Below are 14,525 nucleotides of genomic sequence, written 5' to 3' on the forward strand. Positions count from 1 at the left end.
CAAAATAGTCAGAGTTTTACCATAAAGACAACACATTCATGAGTGACATAATTTAAGATCTCTCATACAACAAAACCACTTTCTCCTTCTATCAAAAAAAAATAAAAAATCTTATGATGCAAAAAAAAGTGTTACCTAGGAACAGAAGGTCAAAATGCCTGTGTATAAAGCATTATTATGCCCAAATTTGTCTTACTGCTCACAGGCATGGTCATCACAATAAATAGGAGTAAATAACCAACTGAGAATTTACAAACAAGGGTTACTAAAATGGACCATGCACTGTAGAATTGCAACTATGAGGACAGACTAGATAAACAAAATGAATATATCCTAGAATATAAGAAGCAAGATAATTTAGTTTTTCTAGATGATATAGATGAGGATGCTCTGGGAAATTATTTGAACATTATAAGAATAATATTCAAAGCCCTTTTGAAAATTCCCTCACCCAGTATATGGTGAAAAGTGGCAGCATAGGGTTGGGTTTAGGGCAGACCCCCTAAAGTAAAGCAGAGTTGTTTACCTGTAATAGGTGTTCTCCTAGGACAGCAGGATGTTAGTCCTCAGAGACGGGTGACATCATCAGATAGAGCCTGGCACGAAAACGTTTGTAGAACTTTGTCAGGCACACTGAGCATGCCCAGCATGCTACTATTCACACCTCCAAACGGGGTCCCCCTTCAGTCTCATAACATAGAATTCATGAGCAAAAAAATAAAATAAACTGTAGGAGAACCCGACTCCGCAGGGTGGCGGGTGGGTTCCTAGGACTAACATCCTGCTGTCCTAGGAGAACACCTGTTACAGGTAAGCAACTCTGCTTTCTCCTAGGACAAGCAGAATGGTAGTCCTCACAGATGGGTGAATACCAAGCTACAGGCTGCTCCCTGTCAAAACGATTCTGTTGGTAACACAGGGAGACAGCCTGAACCAGAACAATGGACCCTAGGCAGGGAGAGTTGGGTTTAAGCCTGGAAGAGATTGCAAAGGACAGATTGGCCAAAGCAACTGTCATGTCGACCATCTCTGTCCAAGCAGTAGTGGACAGCGAATGTGTGTAAGGAACTCCATGTTGTGGCCTTACAAATTTCGGCAATGGGAACTGCTCATAAGTGGGCAACCGATGCCGCCATGGCTCTCACAGAATGAGCTTTTACGCGGTCTCCCAGCCGAAGGCCCGCCTGCGCATAGCAGAAGGAGATACAATTCACCAGCCAGTGGGACAAAATATGCTTGCCCATCGCAATGCCTAGCCTGTTCCTGTCAGAGGATATAAAGAGTTGCAAGGACTGCCTGTGGCCTGCTGTGCATTCAAGACAGTAAGCTAAAGCCCTCTTGCAATCCAAACTATGCAGAGCACGTTCGCCCTGATGAGAATGGGGCCTCAAAAAAGGTGGGCAGAACGATGGACTGATTAAGATGAAAATCAATCATCATCTTAGGCAGGAACTTAGGGTGCATATTGTAGCGATGAAGCACCTGCCAAAGAAGATCCCCTACTCCCGCTGTCCGCAGATCCACTTCCTCCCGGTAGTTGCACCATGCAAGACTCTGCATCACAATAAAGTCCTCCGGCCCCGGCGTGGCCTGCGGCCCTTACAGGGTTCAAGCAAAGGCTTAAAGGTCCCCCTGCAGCAGGTCCATGCAAGCTCTGTCTCTCAGTAAAGCAAGCACCAAGAGAAGCTTGTGTCCAAACACCTTTTCTTTATAGTTCATAAACAACAACTGCACAATGTCTCAAAGCCTTCAGTTCACTGGGGAACCGACAAATATGCTTAGCCTTCCAGCCAGCAAAAACCGCCCTGCTTGGGAGTAGCACAACACTCCCCAACTCCCCTCAGTTGTGCTGCAGGCTATGGTCCTCCCAGTCCTTAAACAAAACACAACCGACAAAAGAACCAACCAACACTTAAGTGTAATCCCCTCTTACTCTACCTCCATGTCAGTGCCACAGCTAGAGCCTCCACCTCCATGACTTTCTCCCCCTCTGATGAGCTGAGTTTTTCTTTTAACCCTAATGGAACGCCAGTGCTTTCCTCTTCAGTAATCATGCCCAGCTACCTCATCAAACCTGTCTCTTTCCTCCTATTGGTCTAATTGTGGCTCAAAGAACCTGGGAAACGTAGTCTTGTCCCCGTTCACATGCAGCTTCTGCTGTCTGGGTCTGCTCCAGGCTCTCCCAGGGGTGTTCCGGTTCGGGTTTTCCTCCCCCAAGACAGTATGTACTTCATCACAATATGCAGGACCATCCTATGATGAAAGAATTTTGTGTAGGGCGGATACATAACACAACGCCTGAAGCTCACTAACCCTGCGTGCCAAAGTGAGTGCCACCGGGATGAGAACCTTCCAGTTCGGGAATTTCAAATTGCAGGAGCGCAAAGGCTCAAAAGGGTCACGTATGAGCCGTGCCAATACTACATTGAGGTCCCAGGGCACAACAGGAGGCTGAATGGGAGCCTTCAGCTGAAGCAAGCCCTGCAGAAATCGCCCCACAATGGGTTGCACAGAGATGGGCATACCACAGACTCCCTGATGGTAAGTGCTGATGGCACTCAGGTGCACTCTGACTGAGCTGGTCTTTAACCCAGCCTCCGAGAGGTGCCACAGATTAGGGATGTGCAGCCAAAAAGTTTTCGTTGCATTCGTGATATGTATTCGTGGGGGGTCAATTCCGTTTCATGCGGAAGTATGGAGAATTCCATAAGTTGTCGATCTGTAAATACGTTACTACGGCGAGTTAAATTAGTGTCCCAGCTAAAATTAAAATTAACTACAACCCCCCACCCTCCTGACCCCCCCAAGACTTACCAAAACTCCCTGGTGGTCCAGCGGGGAGTCAGGAAACCATCCCTGCACTCGTTTGCCGGTTTCATCACGGCGTGTCACAGGGGCTACCGGTGCCATTGGTCAGCCCCTGTCACATGGTCACCGGCGCCATCTTGTGCTCCTACCATGTGACAGGGGCTGACCAATGGCACCGGTAGCCCCTGTGACATAGTATGGGCAAAGGCTATCGGCACCATTTTGAGTCCTGGCATCGGACTGCAGGTCGCTCCGGGACCCCCGTTGGACCCACAGGGACTTTTGGCCAGCTTGGGGGGGGCCTCCTGACCCCCACAAGACTTGCCAAAAGTCCAGCGGGGGTCCGGGAGCGACCTCCTTCACGCCGGCCGTCCGATGCCAATACTCAAAATGGCGCCGATCGCCTTTGCCCTCACTATGACGGCGATCGGCGCCATTTTGAGTATTGGCATCGGATGGCGATTTTGAGTCTCAAAATGGCGCCGATCGCCTTTCCCCTCACTATGACGGCGATCGGCGCCATTTTGAGTATTGGCATCGGACAGCGATTTTGAGTCTCAAAATGGCGCCGATCGCCTTTGCCCTCACTATGTGTGTCATAGTGAGGGCAAAGGCGATCAGCGCCATTTTGAGTATTGGCATCGGACGGCCGGTGTGAAGGAGGTCGCTCCCGGACCCCCACTGGACTTTTGGTAAGTCTTGTGGGGGTCAGGGGGCCCCCCCAAGCTGGCCAAAAGTCCCTGTGGGTTCAACGGGGGTCCCGGAGCGACCTGCTGTCCGATGCCAGGACTCAAAATGGTGCCGATAGCCTTTGCCCATACTATGTCACAGGGGCTACCGGTGCGATTGGTTAGCCCCTGTCACATGGTAGGAGCACAAGATGGCGCCGGTGACCATGTGACAGGGGCTGACCAATGGCACCGGTAGCCCCTGTGACACAGGCTATTGGCGCCGTGATGAAACCGGCAAACGAGTGCAGCGATGGCTTCTGGACTCCCCGCTGGACCACCAGAGAGTTTTGGTAAGTCTTGGGGGGGGGTCAGGAGGGTGGGGGGTTTAAATTTTTATTTAGGAGGCCGAATAAAACAGATATCTGTTAAATACGTGGGGGGTCGTGATGCGTTTCGCCTCCCCACGTATTTAACAGATAGGACAAAATAAGTTGCGGATTACAAATACGTGGAAAACGGATGCACATCCCTACCACAGATAGTCAAGCAACTTCGGAGTGGGCAGGTGAAAGGATCCAAGCCATGACCCTCACACCAGAGGGAGAACCTCCTCCACTTCAGTCGATAAGACCTCCTGGTGGAAGGCTTCCTGGAAGCTACCAACACCTTAGACACATCGTCAGAGAAGTCCAGGGGCTGCAGGACTAAGCATTCAACATCCCGGCCATCAAGGCTAATGCCTGGAGATTTGGATGGCGCAGTCTGTCCCAATCCTGTGTGATCAGATCAGGAGATGTCCCCAGATGGATGGGATCTCTGACCGACAGGTCCTGAAGGAGCGGGAACCAGACCTGTCTGGGTCAATAAGGGGCCACAAGGACCTGGTTCTGCTGGAGCTTAAAAAAAATTCTTCATGACCAGTAGAAGAGGAGGATATGCATACAGGAGACCCGTGCCCCAATGTCGGGCAAAGGCGTCCAAGGCTGGAAGACCTTCTGTCCTGAACAGAGAGCAGAATTTTCTCACTTTGCAGTCGCAGGGGGAGGCAAAGAGATCTACCTCTGGAGTTCCCCACCGGTGGAAGATCTGAGCCACCACTGCTGGATCCAGCGACCACTTGTGTGGGTGGAATGCTAGACTCAGATGGTCCGTTATCACATTCTCTGTTCCGGCCAGGTACATTGCTCTCAGGAGCATGCCCTGCGACAGAGCCCAGGACCAAATCTGCTGCACTTCCTGACAGAGGAGGAATGACCCAGTGCCTCCCTGTTTGTTGAAGTACCACATTGCTAGCTGATTGTCTGAATCAGGACTTCCCCTTGGGACAAATGGTCTCAAAATGTCCAAAGGGTGTAGTGAATTGCTCGAAGCTCCAGGAAGTTGATCTGACATGGAGCTTTCTGAGCTGTTCATCGACCTTGTATATGGAGGTTGTCCACATGTACCCCCCAACCCAGGGAGGAGGCATCAGTGGTAAGCACCACCTGATACGGGGAACCCTGAAAAGGGACCCCCCCCTGCTCCAGGTTGGACAGATCCTCCCACCAGTATAAAGAGTTGGAGAGGCAGTGTTACGTGGACACTCGCCCCGATGTCCTGGGATACCTGCTGCCACTGCGACAAGGTCCATTGCAACCTGCGCATGCACAGGCAGGCTAAGGGGGTGTCATGGACAGACGCATCCATGTGACCCAAAAGACGAAGCATCAGATGGCTGTGGACCAAGCTCGCCAGCGCCGAGAGGATAAGGGCTTGATTGTGAGGCAGAAAAGCCTTGGCATGAACAGTGTGCAGCCTAGCCCCGATGAAGCCCAGGTGTGGCGATGGGCTGAGGTGGGACTTGGGGTAATTGATGACAAACCCCAGAGATTGCAACACCTGGATGGTCAGACGTAAGGAGCGCAGTGCTCCCTGCTGAATGGTGCTTTTGACAGCGAGTTGTCCAAGTAGGGGAACACATGTACTCCCTGACGTCTGAGGTGTGCCCCTACCACCACCAGGCACTTGGTGAAGACCCTGGGGGCTTACGAAAGGCCAAATGGTAACACTTGATACTGGAAGTGATCTGTTCCCACCACAAAATGAAGATATTTCCTATGACCCGGGAAAATCGCAATGTGGGCATGGGCATCTTTCAGGTCGAGGGAGTAGAGCCAGTCTCCTTTTCTTAGGAATGGGATCAGGGTGCCCAGAGAGACCATCTTGAACCTTTCTCTTTGAAGGAATTTGTTCAAGGCTCTCAGGTCAAGAAATATTGAGAGTAGAACCCCCTGCCCCGCTGGTAGAGGGAGACTGGTTCCACCGCTCCGGCCGTTAGAAAGGTAGAGAGCTCTGGTAGAAGTATTTCTTGAGGAGCAGACGAAGCCCATGATGGACGTGGGGGAGATTCCGCAGGGACGTCCCTGAAATTTAGCTGGTATCCTCGGTGAATGATGGTGAGAACCCACTGGTCTGACGTAACGTGCAAAATGATGCAGCCTGCCTCCAACCAGAGGGCAGGATGCCGAGGGTACGGCAATCTGGCCCACACTCCCTTACTCCCAGTCAAAACCCCATGACGGGCTCTGCTGGGGGACTGGCTGAGGCCTGGGAGGCCAGATGCTGATGGGAACAACCTCTGGAATCAGCATGCAGTGTGCGGGCCTGCGAGGCAGGAGGATAGTATTTCCTGACGGAGGATGGTGGGTTGGAAGCATTAGCCGACAGATGTTACAGGGTTTCATGGTGGTCCTTCAATTGAGCCACTACTTCCCTGATCTTATCTCCAAAAAGATTCTTACCCATACAGGGTAGATCTGCCAGCTTTTCTTGGACCTCCGCTGCAGCAACTCTCGCTGCTGTCTCGAAAGCATCTTAGGTGGATCTCAGCTCATGTTTTCCTGCCTGCAGACCCTGCTGCACTACTCCATCAGGAGGCTTATATCATCTGGATCAAGCAATCATCACTGTGGGTTCTGTGCAGATGTCTTATGTTAGTATGTTTGTACATTTCTGTTAAACTTTCCTTGAGAACAGAAAGAGTGCCAGTATTCTGTTCCAGAAGAAGATTGGTGAGCAAACTAGAGATCCTATTTGTCATTGTAGAAATGTCTTATTGAAAAGTGTAGCCCCAACATCTCTAGGTAGCTTATTTCAAATACAAAGTATCTTCTCTATGAAGAATTATTTTTGCAATTTTATTGTGAAGAACTGCTGCTGACCTATCTACCGTGAGACATTTTTATATTTACTATTCATTTAGAGGTCATTTTCTCAAGGAAAGCTGTTCACTACACTCTGATTCAGGGGTGACTCGTGAGGATCTGGCTGACAACTCTGTCTAGCAAAGTGTTTTCTGTCTCCATTGTTGGGGGATTGCTTTGAGTTCTTTGGTCAAGCCTCTGTGTGTCATGACCCCTTGCTTCTGTGCATGAGCACTCAGAATCTGATGCTAAGTGTGTTGACTTCGTGGACCCTTGGACCGATCGGGACCAATGGATGGATGGAGGCTGAGAGGGTTCTCAGCACTGGTGCCGATCGGAAGGCGGCAGAGGCGGACTCGAGGATGGCTGGCGGAAGAAACCACGGAAGGCCCTATGCGACCAAGGGCTTGTCAGGGAGTTGAAGAAAAGGTGAGACTGGCCTGGTGGTAGAAGGTCTTCGCCCTGGAAGCCGGTACTCCCCCGAGAGGAGCTCGTAAGAGTCCGGCCGCTGGGACTTAGGAGATTCACCCTGGAAGCCGGTGTCCCCCCAGGAGGAGCCCGTAGGAACCCGGCCGCTGGGACTTAGGAGATACCTCGGAGACGGAGTCCTGAAGAAATCCAAGGTCGAGAGCCCGAGGAACGTCGCTCACCAGGCCAAGTCGATACCAGAGAATCACCGCTAGCCGGGCCGAGTCAGGAACCAGAGGATCGTCGAAAGCCAAACCGAGTCAGGAACCAGAGAATCACCGAAGCCAATCCGAGTCAGGAGCCAGAGGATCGTCGAAAGCCAAACCGAGTCAGGAACCAGAGAATCACCGAAGCCAATCCGAGTCAGGAGCCAGAGGAAGAAGAGACGAAGCAGGAACCCAGCAACTGGAAGCAGGAAGAACCTGGGAATCTCGTTGCAAGGCAGGGAGGTCCTGGACTGCAGGGCTTAAATAGCCCTGCAGCGTCTGACGTCACAGCCCGAAGGATTCGAGTTTTCCTGCGCTGGCCCCTTTAAATAGAAAGGAGGGGCGCGCGTCTAGGGGGCGGGGCTAGCCGCAGCGGGACGCCGGCTGCTCCGACGGAGCGAAGACGCGGCGGCAGAAGAGCCTGCAGGCCCGGGCGAGGTGGGCAGACGCCGGGCCTGCAGCGGCAGAGGTCCCCGGGGGCGGCGGACAAGGACCGGGACCCCGACGGGGTAGGTGGAGATTCCGGGGCCGACCCGGAATCGCAACAAAGTGCAAGCTGAAAGAGCGAGATATCTCTTGTCTTTGGGGCCTCTCCTTTAGTTTTGGTGCTGAAGAGTTGATGCCTCTATCTGCATTTCCTTGTCACCAGTGGATGGTGCCGCTCCATGGTCCTTCTGCTTCATGATGGTCTTTGGCATCTGTTCAATGGATTCAATCTTCTTCAGTTCCTAAAGAAAAGACAGCAGTCTCATCTTATGGATCTTGATTACTCTTGGTGACATCCTTAGTCACCAAGGGCAATCAAGTCCTCCCCTAATACTTGTATCAGGTATGGTAATGATCTATGATGGACATCCTTTGCTTGCACTTAGGATAACAATGGAAGCCAATAGCCTTTTTCTTGAACACTGAGGAAAATAAACAAAGCAAAATTTTAAAAGAACATATTTTAAACTTAGAAGATGCCTCAAAAAGATAAAAAATGACTGGGAGCTCCAGTAGGAGTCATGGTCAAAAGTAAGCTCAACAACAGGGAAAGACAAAAGAACAAGAACAATTCAAGAGATTCAAAATCCTGTTTAGAGAGTGAGAAAGGTCACAAAGAGTTTTTGGAGGAAAATTGCCTAAGAAATTGACAAAAATTGAAAAAATATAGTTGAAAAAGCTGTTAGCAAAGGAATACTACTCTGAAAAATACATCTGTATCACTGCCCTGAAAAAGATGAAATAAAGCATACTGCAGGGACATAAGAGTGCATTCATTCCCAGAAGGATTTCTAATTATTTTTAGGAAGCTCTGGAAGGGAGTCTGATCAGTGCCAAGCTACAATGACATTACCCTTCTGCGTGACTAGTAACTCACCTTGTCTTTAGAGAATAAAAAACGATTTTTTCAGAGAGAAAAATAGTACCCTAATTTCTAACTAAAAAATATTCAGTAGAAATAGAAATGTTAGTAAAAGCTTTAAACAAACAAATGAAACAAAGCTGTTTCATTACCTGTCTATGCTGATTAACTTTTCATCAATCTCTTGTAGTTTGGATTTATATTCCTGTATGAGATCGTTAAACTCTTTTAAGATTGATGCTTTCAAATCAGGATAGGGACATTCTAATTTCTGTAGCATCAGAGGAATGCCTTGAGTAAGGTGAGTTATCTCTTCGGATGTTGGTACTAATATCTGCAGGAAAAAATAGTTTCAATATCCCATCAAAAAACCTATAGTTTTGTTAAATCCTAATGTTTGAAAAGTCATATTGTTATTAACCTTACGTTAGCTCCACATTCTTTTAATTCGTTTTCCATCATCAGTTGTTCAGAGTTAAGCCTTTCAATAATTGCTTTTTGTTGTTCTTTGACAAATTCTACCTAGTATTAGAGAACATACAGAAATACAAGTTTTTATATCCAGTGATATACGTAGTAAGTTGAAACCTTTTCTGCCCCTGAATATCTTGTGCAGAAGGGGGGTTTTATTGCTGAAACCCATCTGAATGATTTAATCTGATTGTTCAGTTCTTCTTATGACAAATAGGAGCAATTCTGAACAGCCCTCATAGTTCTAATGTACATGGGTCCTTATGCCACATGTACTTTGTAGCTAATTTTCAAAGAGAAACTGTTGAGATGATTTCTCTGTGAAAATGGGCCACAGCAAAATATGTAAACTAAAAGCAGCTGTGTACCTTGTACCTTCTATTTGTGGGGGAAGGAGTTTAAACAGCAAGCATACTTTTGAAAACCCATGGGCACTACTTGTTTTACTCCCTCGACCTAAACATACCCATGAGAACTCCTCAGTTTAACATGGCTTAAAGTACACATTCTATGCCAGCCTGCACATACCTTTAGCTGCTCTTTCTATTCGATGTATACCTGTAACCAGATAAGGTGTGAATCAATCCTATAGCTGCTACATATGACTGCCCAGAACTAGAGGACCAGATTCAAACCTTTGAACTTGTCATTTATTTTATGCCAAAGGTATACAGTGTTATATAATAAAAAGTGGAAGTCTCAGATACTTAAGTACAAAACAATCCTGCTATCAAGAATTCTTGTCATTTTAATTAAAATAATAACAAAAATTTAAAGTTATAAATACATAAGGTTACATTACCTACCTCTTCTATTATACTGGTTGGATTAAATTCGTATTCCATTTGAGAGTGATGTTGGGAATGATACTGCAGTTCAAACAACCGTTGTTTTAAATCTTCTCTTAATTGCCAGATAGGATGTACAGTACCTGTTTTGTATGTTTCTCTCTCTTCTGATAAGTGTTGTTCTATTTTTAGACAAACACATAAATTTTATTACATACCATGACATTTACATCCTTACACTATTTGGACCTGATTTTAAAAGCAATTTATACACTTAAAACTAGGTGCACACTTTTATATGAAATGCTAAGAGACATTATGGGAGATAGTGGGGGGAGAGTTGGGGCAGAGTTTGAACTTAAGTGAATACTTCTTTATTTTAAAAAGTATGTGCAGAAGTTCACCCACCCAAGTTATGCCCTTGATAGACAAGGTCTAACTATTTGCTGGTAGGTTTGTCATTATTTATTTATTTAGGAACATCTGATATTCCACCATTTCCCAAAGTTGGTCTCAAGGCAGATTACAATAAACAGGATTAGAACAGTTTACAGTCAAATCAGAATTTGCATTTAATGACGCACTGGGATCCAGTATAGGAAATCCCATTTGTGAATATTTCAAGACCCAGTTGTGTTCCTGGTGTATATAAAACAATCCTTCGTAGAGGGTTCAGAAAATTGGGTCAAAGATGTGGGTCTTAGTGGAAGACCAGTCTGAAAAATGTTTATTTGAGAACTTAAGGATGAATTTTCAAAGCAAACTTATACACATAAGTGCGCTTAGAAACTTTGGAGTAAAGTCTGCATGTAAAACACTGAAAACATATATAAAATTATCCCAAACACTGTTAATATTTTCTAGCCTTTCAACTGAAAATACTTACATTTAGAAAATTAAAAATACTGCCTATAATAGCAGTATTAGGTCTTACCAAAATCCTTCATGTCCAAAAAAAATTGCCATCCAATGCTTTGTTCTTCCAGGAGTATTTGCATTTCAGATTCCAGTTTTTGTCTAAAATGTATAGCACAGTTGTCAGCTAGACAAATCTATATCATATATACTGTATATATATTATATAAATTATCAAATATATATAAAGTGAAAGATTAAGAATTAAGCAAAATGTCTGCAAAAAACCCAGAAAAATTGTGAATATTTGTAAAAGCAATTTTCTAAGTAGTTCTTTAAAGTTATCCCTCAATTGTACAAACCATTGTGATGTTAATCTATATGTATAAAAGGCTTGTGTCAGTTGATCAGTCAGTCACACTATTGTGTTTGTCTGTGGCCACCAGGTGGCGCCAAAACAGTGGAAGATGCACTTTGCAAAAACAAAATGCTCTGTCTGTAAAGCAATGTTGCACACACACACACAGAAACCGGCTCCATCAAACACACACAAAGGCTCCCTCACACACTCAGCGGACCAGGCGCCACACCCACAGGCACACGCACACACACAGAAGCATATACACAGGAGCACATACACACACAGGCAGTTATTGACCAGATAACCTGAGCAGCACTGAGTAATGTTTGCTGATTTGAAGGCACACACACACATAGGTTTACATAAGCTTGCACAAGCTCACTTAAGTGTGCACCCAAGCTGGCATAACTGCAAAAGTGCACATAAGCTCACAGAAGTGCACACAAACTCACACAAGCAAGCAAAGGGTCACACAGGTTAGCACATGCATATGCACATACACAGGCAAGCACAGGCAGAAACACCCACACAGGCACGGTCCTCTACACACAAGCAGAATCACAAATGTGCAGGAGTGCACACATACAGGCAGGCACAGACACACACACAGAGGCAAAGGCATGCACAGGAACACACACACATACACACAGGCTGCCCCATATGCACACACAGGCAAACACACATGAACAGGCACCCAAAGTCAGGTAGTGGAATCCACACACACATCCAGTCACATAGGCCCAGGCCCCCACACCGACAGGCACAGACACACTCTCACAGGCTGTTATAGATAGAATACCTGAGCAATGCCAAGCACTTTTTGCAAGTATTAAAATAAAGCAGTGAAAGATTTTTTCCTAGGTATAAGATGAATACAGAATCAGAATGCAGAATTTTTTAAAAAACTGCATGAGTTTTTATAGAATTTTGAACAGCTTTGCCTAAGGATCTTTGAAACCAAGATTTATCTTTTTTCCTTATGACTTCTTCTTTGTCTTACCTGCAAGTATACAGGTATAGGGGTAGATTTTAAGAGGTATGCACGGGTGTACATGTGCGCACGCTACCCGGCGCATGCACATGCATGCCCGATTTTATAACATTGGCGCGCAGGCGTGCGCATGTTATAAAATTGGGGGTCTGCGCGCTCAATGGGGTGCTGAAGTAAGTTGCGCGCGCTGGCAGTCGGCTGGCGCGCGATCCCTGGCACAACAGCAAATAGCCGCTGTGCCGGGAACCTCTGACCCCGCCCCCAGACCGCCCCTTTTGCAAGCCACGGGACTTATATGCGTCCTGGGACTTTGGGCCCGGCGGGCGTATGACTTGGAAGCTTGTCGCAAGCTTCCAAGTTCTCTTTCCCTGTTGATTGTAACTTTGACTTATTCCCTCCTATTGTTTAGCTCTCGTTTACTTGAATTGTTACTCCAGTTATTCCCTGTTAAATGTAAACCGATCCGATATGGTTATTACTATGAAGGTCGGTATAAAAAACTGTTAAATAAATAAAATAAATAAATTTACGCGCGTAACCTTTTGAAAATCTGGCCCATGGGCTGAATTTTAAAACCTGCGCGTGGACGTACATGTGCACACGCTACCAGGTGCGCACACATGTATGTCCGATTTTATAACATGCGTGCGCAGGCGAGCGCATGTTATAAATTCGGGGGTTGGTGTGTGCAAGGGGGTGCACAATTGTGCACCTTGTGCGCACCAAGCCCGCGCTGAGCCCGTGCCAAGCCACACTGCCTTCCCCTGTTCCTCCTAGCCTCTCCGAAATCTTCCCCACCCCACCTTCCCTTCCCCTACCTCCCCCGTCCTTTCCCCCCTACCTTTTTCTTCTTTGTTCTTTTATTTCAGAAATTACTTCAGCCTCTGGCCCCGCCCCAGACCGCCCCTTTAGTAAATCCCTGGGACTCAGACGCGTCCCGGGGCTTTATGCGTGTTGCTGGGCCTTTATAAAATAGGCTTGGCGCGCGTAAGGCGATTTACGTGTGTAGAGCTTTTAAAATCCGGCCCATAATCTTTTACTTTAGAAAATGTTTAGAAACAAAGCAGCAATAGGACAAACTCTTTTTAGTTGTCTGCTAAAATTATGCATATACCCTTTTTCTTCTGAACTTTACATCATTTCTGAGGAGAGATTTGTATCTGGAGTTTATGAAAGTCACTTGTACTTAATCATTCCCAAAATTATTACTCTGTAAATCAGGACGCTGTTATGGTGATTCCTACCAGAATGTCATACAGATATCAGATGGATACATTTAAAGCATAAATACAGCACAGACCTCTAAAGATGGGATTCAGGGAAGGAGATTTTTTAAACAGAGTATAGCAATTATTCTCTTCAGAAATTTCAAATTATTTTTCTAATTAATTTGCAAAAAAAAAAAAAAAAGAAAGTGATTTCGTACATGGCGCATGGGTTTTGGAGGGAAGAGCAGTAGATACTTCCCCAGCATACGGTGAGCTTTCATTGATAGTCTGCCTTCCGCTTTAAAGGTTAGATTTCCTCTGACACGGAATACTATATCATATGTCACATCACAATAGTCCAACTATGAATAATGAGGTGATTAATCTATTCAGCTCCCAAATGTGATGAGCAGCTCCTGATAGTTTTGTTATATTGCTCTGCTTAGATCACAGCATGGGGGGTGGGGGTGGGGGGGGTCACCTGGCTCTTTCACCAAGCCTTCGCCGATCCACCAGTCTTTCACTAGTTGTCCTCAATCTAACCCAGTCTGGCATTTATACTCATGAACAATGGACTCCAAAACTTCTAGGTTAAACTTCCAGGTTAAAGCACCTTTTAAGCTTTAACCCGTACGCTCTTTGGTAATACGTTGTAATTCTTTATAATTTTTTCTTGCATTATCTTCCTTCCAGCTTGTTGCAAGCTTCCAAGTTCTCTTCCCCTGTTGATTGTAACTTTGACATTCCTACCTATTGTTATCTTCGTTCACTTGAATTGCTACTCCAGTTATACCCTTGTTAAATGTAAACCGATCCGATATGGTTATTTACTATGAAGGTCGGTATATAAAACTGTTAAATAAATAAATATGTCTGTGATCTGCCTGTATATTAATGGTCATTGCTCTTCTTTTAATGTTTAATTTACTCAGTGTTTGGTCACAACATGGCATGTATCTGTATTTGGGTTACTCTTTATTAAATGAATAAAGATATTATGGAAAAAAAATGAAAGTGAATTTGCTTATACAATTTTTAATTAATGCATCTTTTGCTTAAATCTCACACTTTCTGCAAGGGAAAACATTTGCACATGCACAGCCACGTGAACAAAATTTGTATGGAACTTTTGTCCAAGTTCATTGCTTCTTATGTTCAACTGTAAAAA

The 14,525-nt window shown here is 45.9% G+C and overlaps 1 protein-coding gene across 1 annotated transcript in view; it reads right to left on the minus strand.

Moving 5' to 3' along the window:
* The window catches only part of CCDC148 (coiled-coil domain containing 148), a 460,662-nt gene that overhangs the window by 302,816 nt on the left and 143,321 nt on the right, over positions 1 to 14,525 (minus strand). Inside the window, exons 5-8 of the mRNA XM_029605544.1 lie at positions 10,877 to 10,959; positions 9,961 to 10,124; positions 9,110 to 9,205; positions 8,836 to 9,017 (exon numbers count right to left, since the gene is read on the minus strand). Of these exons, the coding sequence (XP_029461404.1) occupies positions 8,836 to 9,017; positions 9,110 to 9,205; positions 9,961 to 10,124; positions 10,877 to 10,959 (525 nt within the window). The remainder of the gene's footprint in view (positions 1 to 8,835; positions 9,018 to 9,109; positions 9,206 to 9,960; positions 10,125 to 10,876; positions 10,960 to 14,525) is intronic.

This window comes from Rhinatrema bivittatum, chromosome 6, assembly GCF_901001135.1.
Source record: "Rhinatrema bivittatum chromosome 6, aRhiBiv1.1, whole genome shotgun sequence".
Classification (NCBI taxonomy): domain Eukaryota; kingdom Metazoa; phylum Chordata; class Amphibia; order Gymnophiona; family Rhinatrematidae; genus Rhinatrema; species Rhinatrema bivittatum.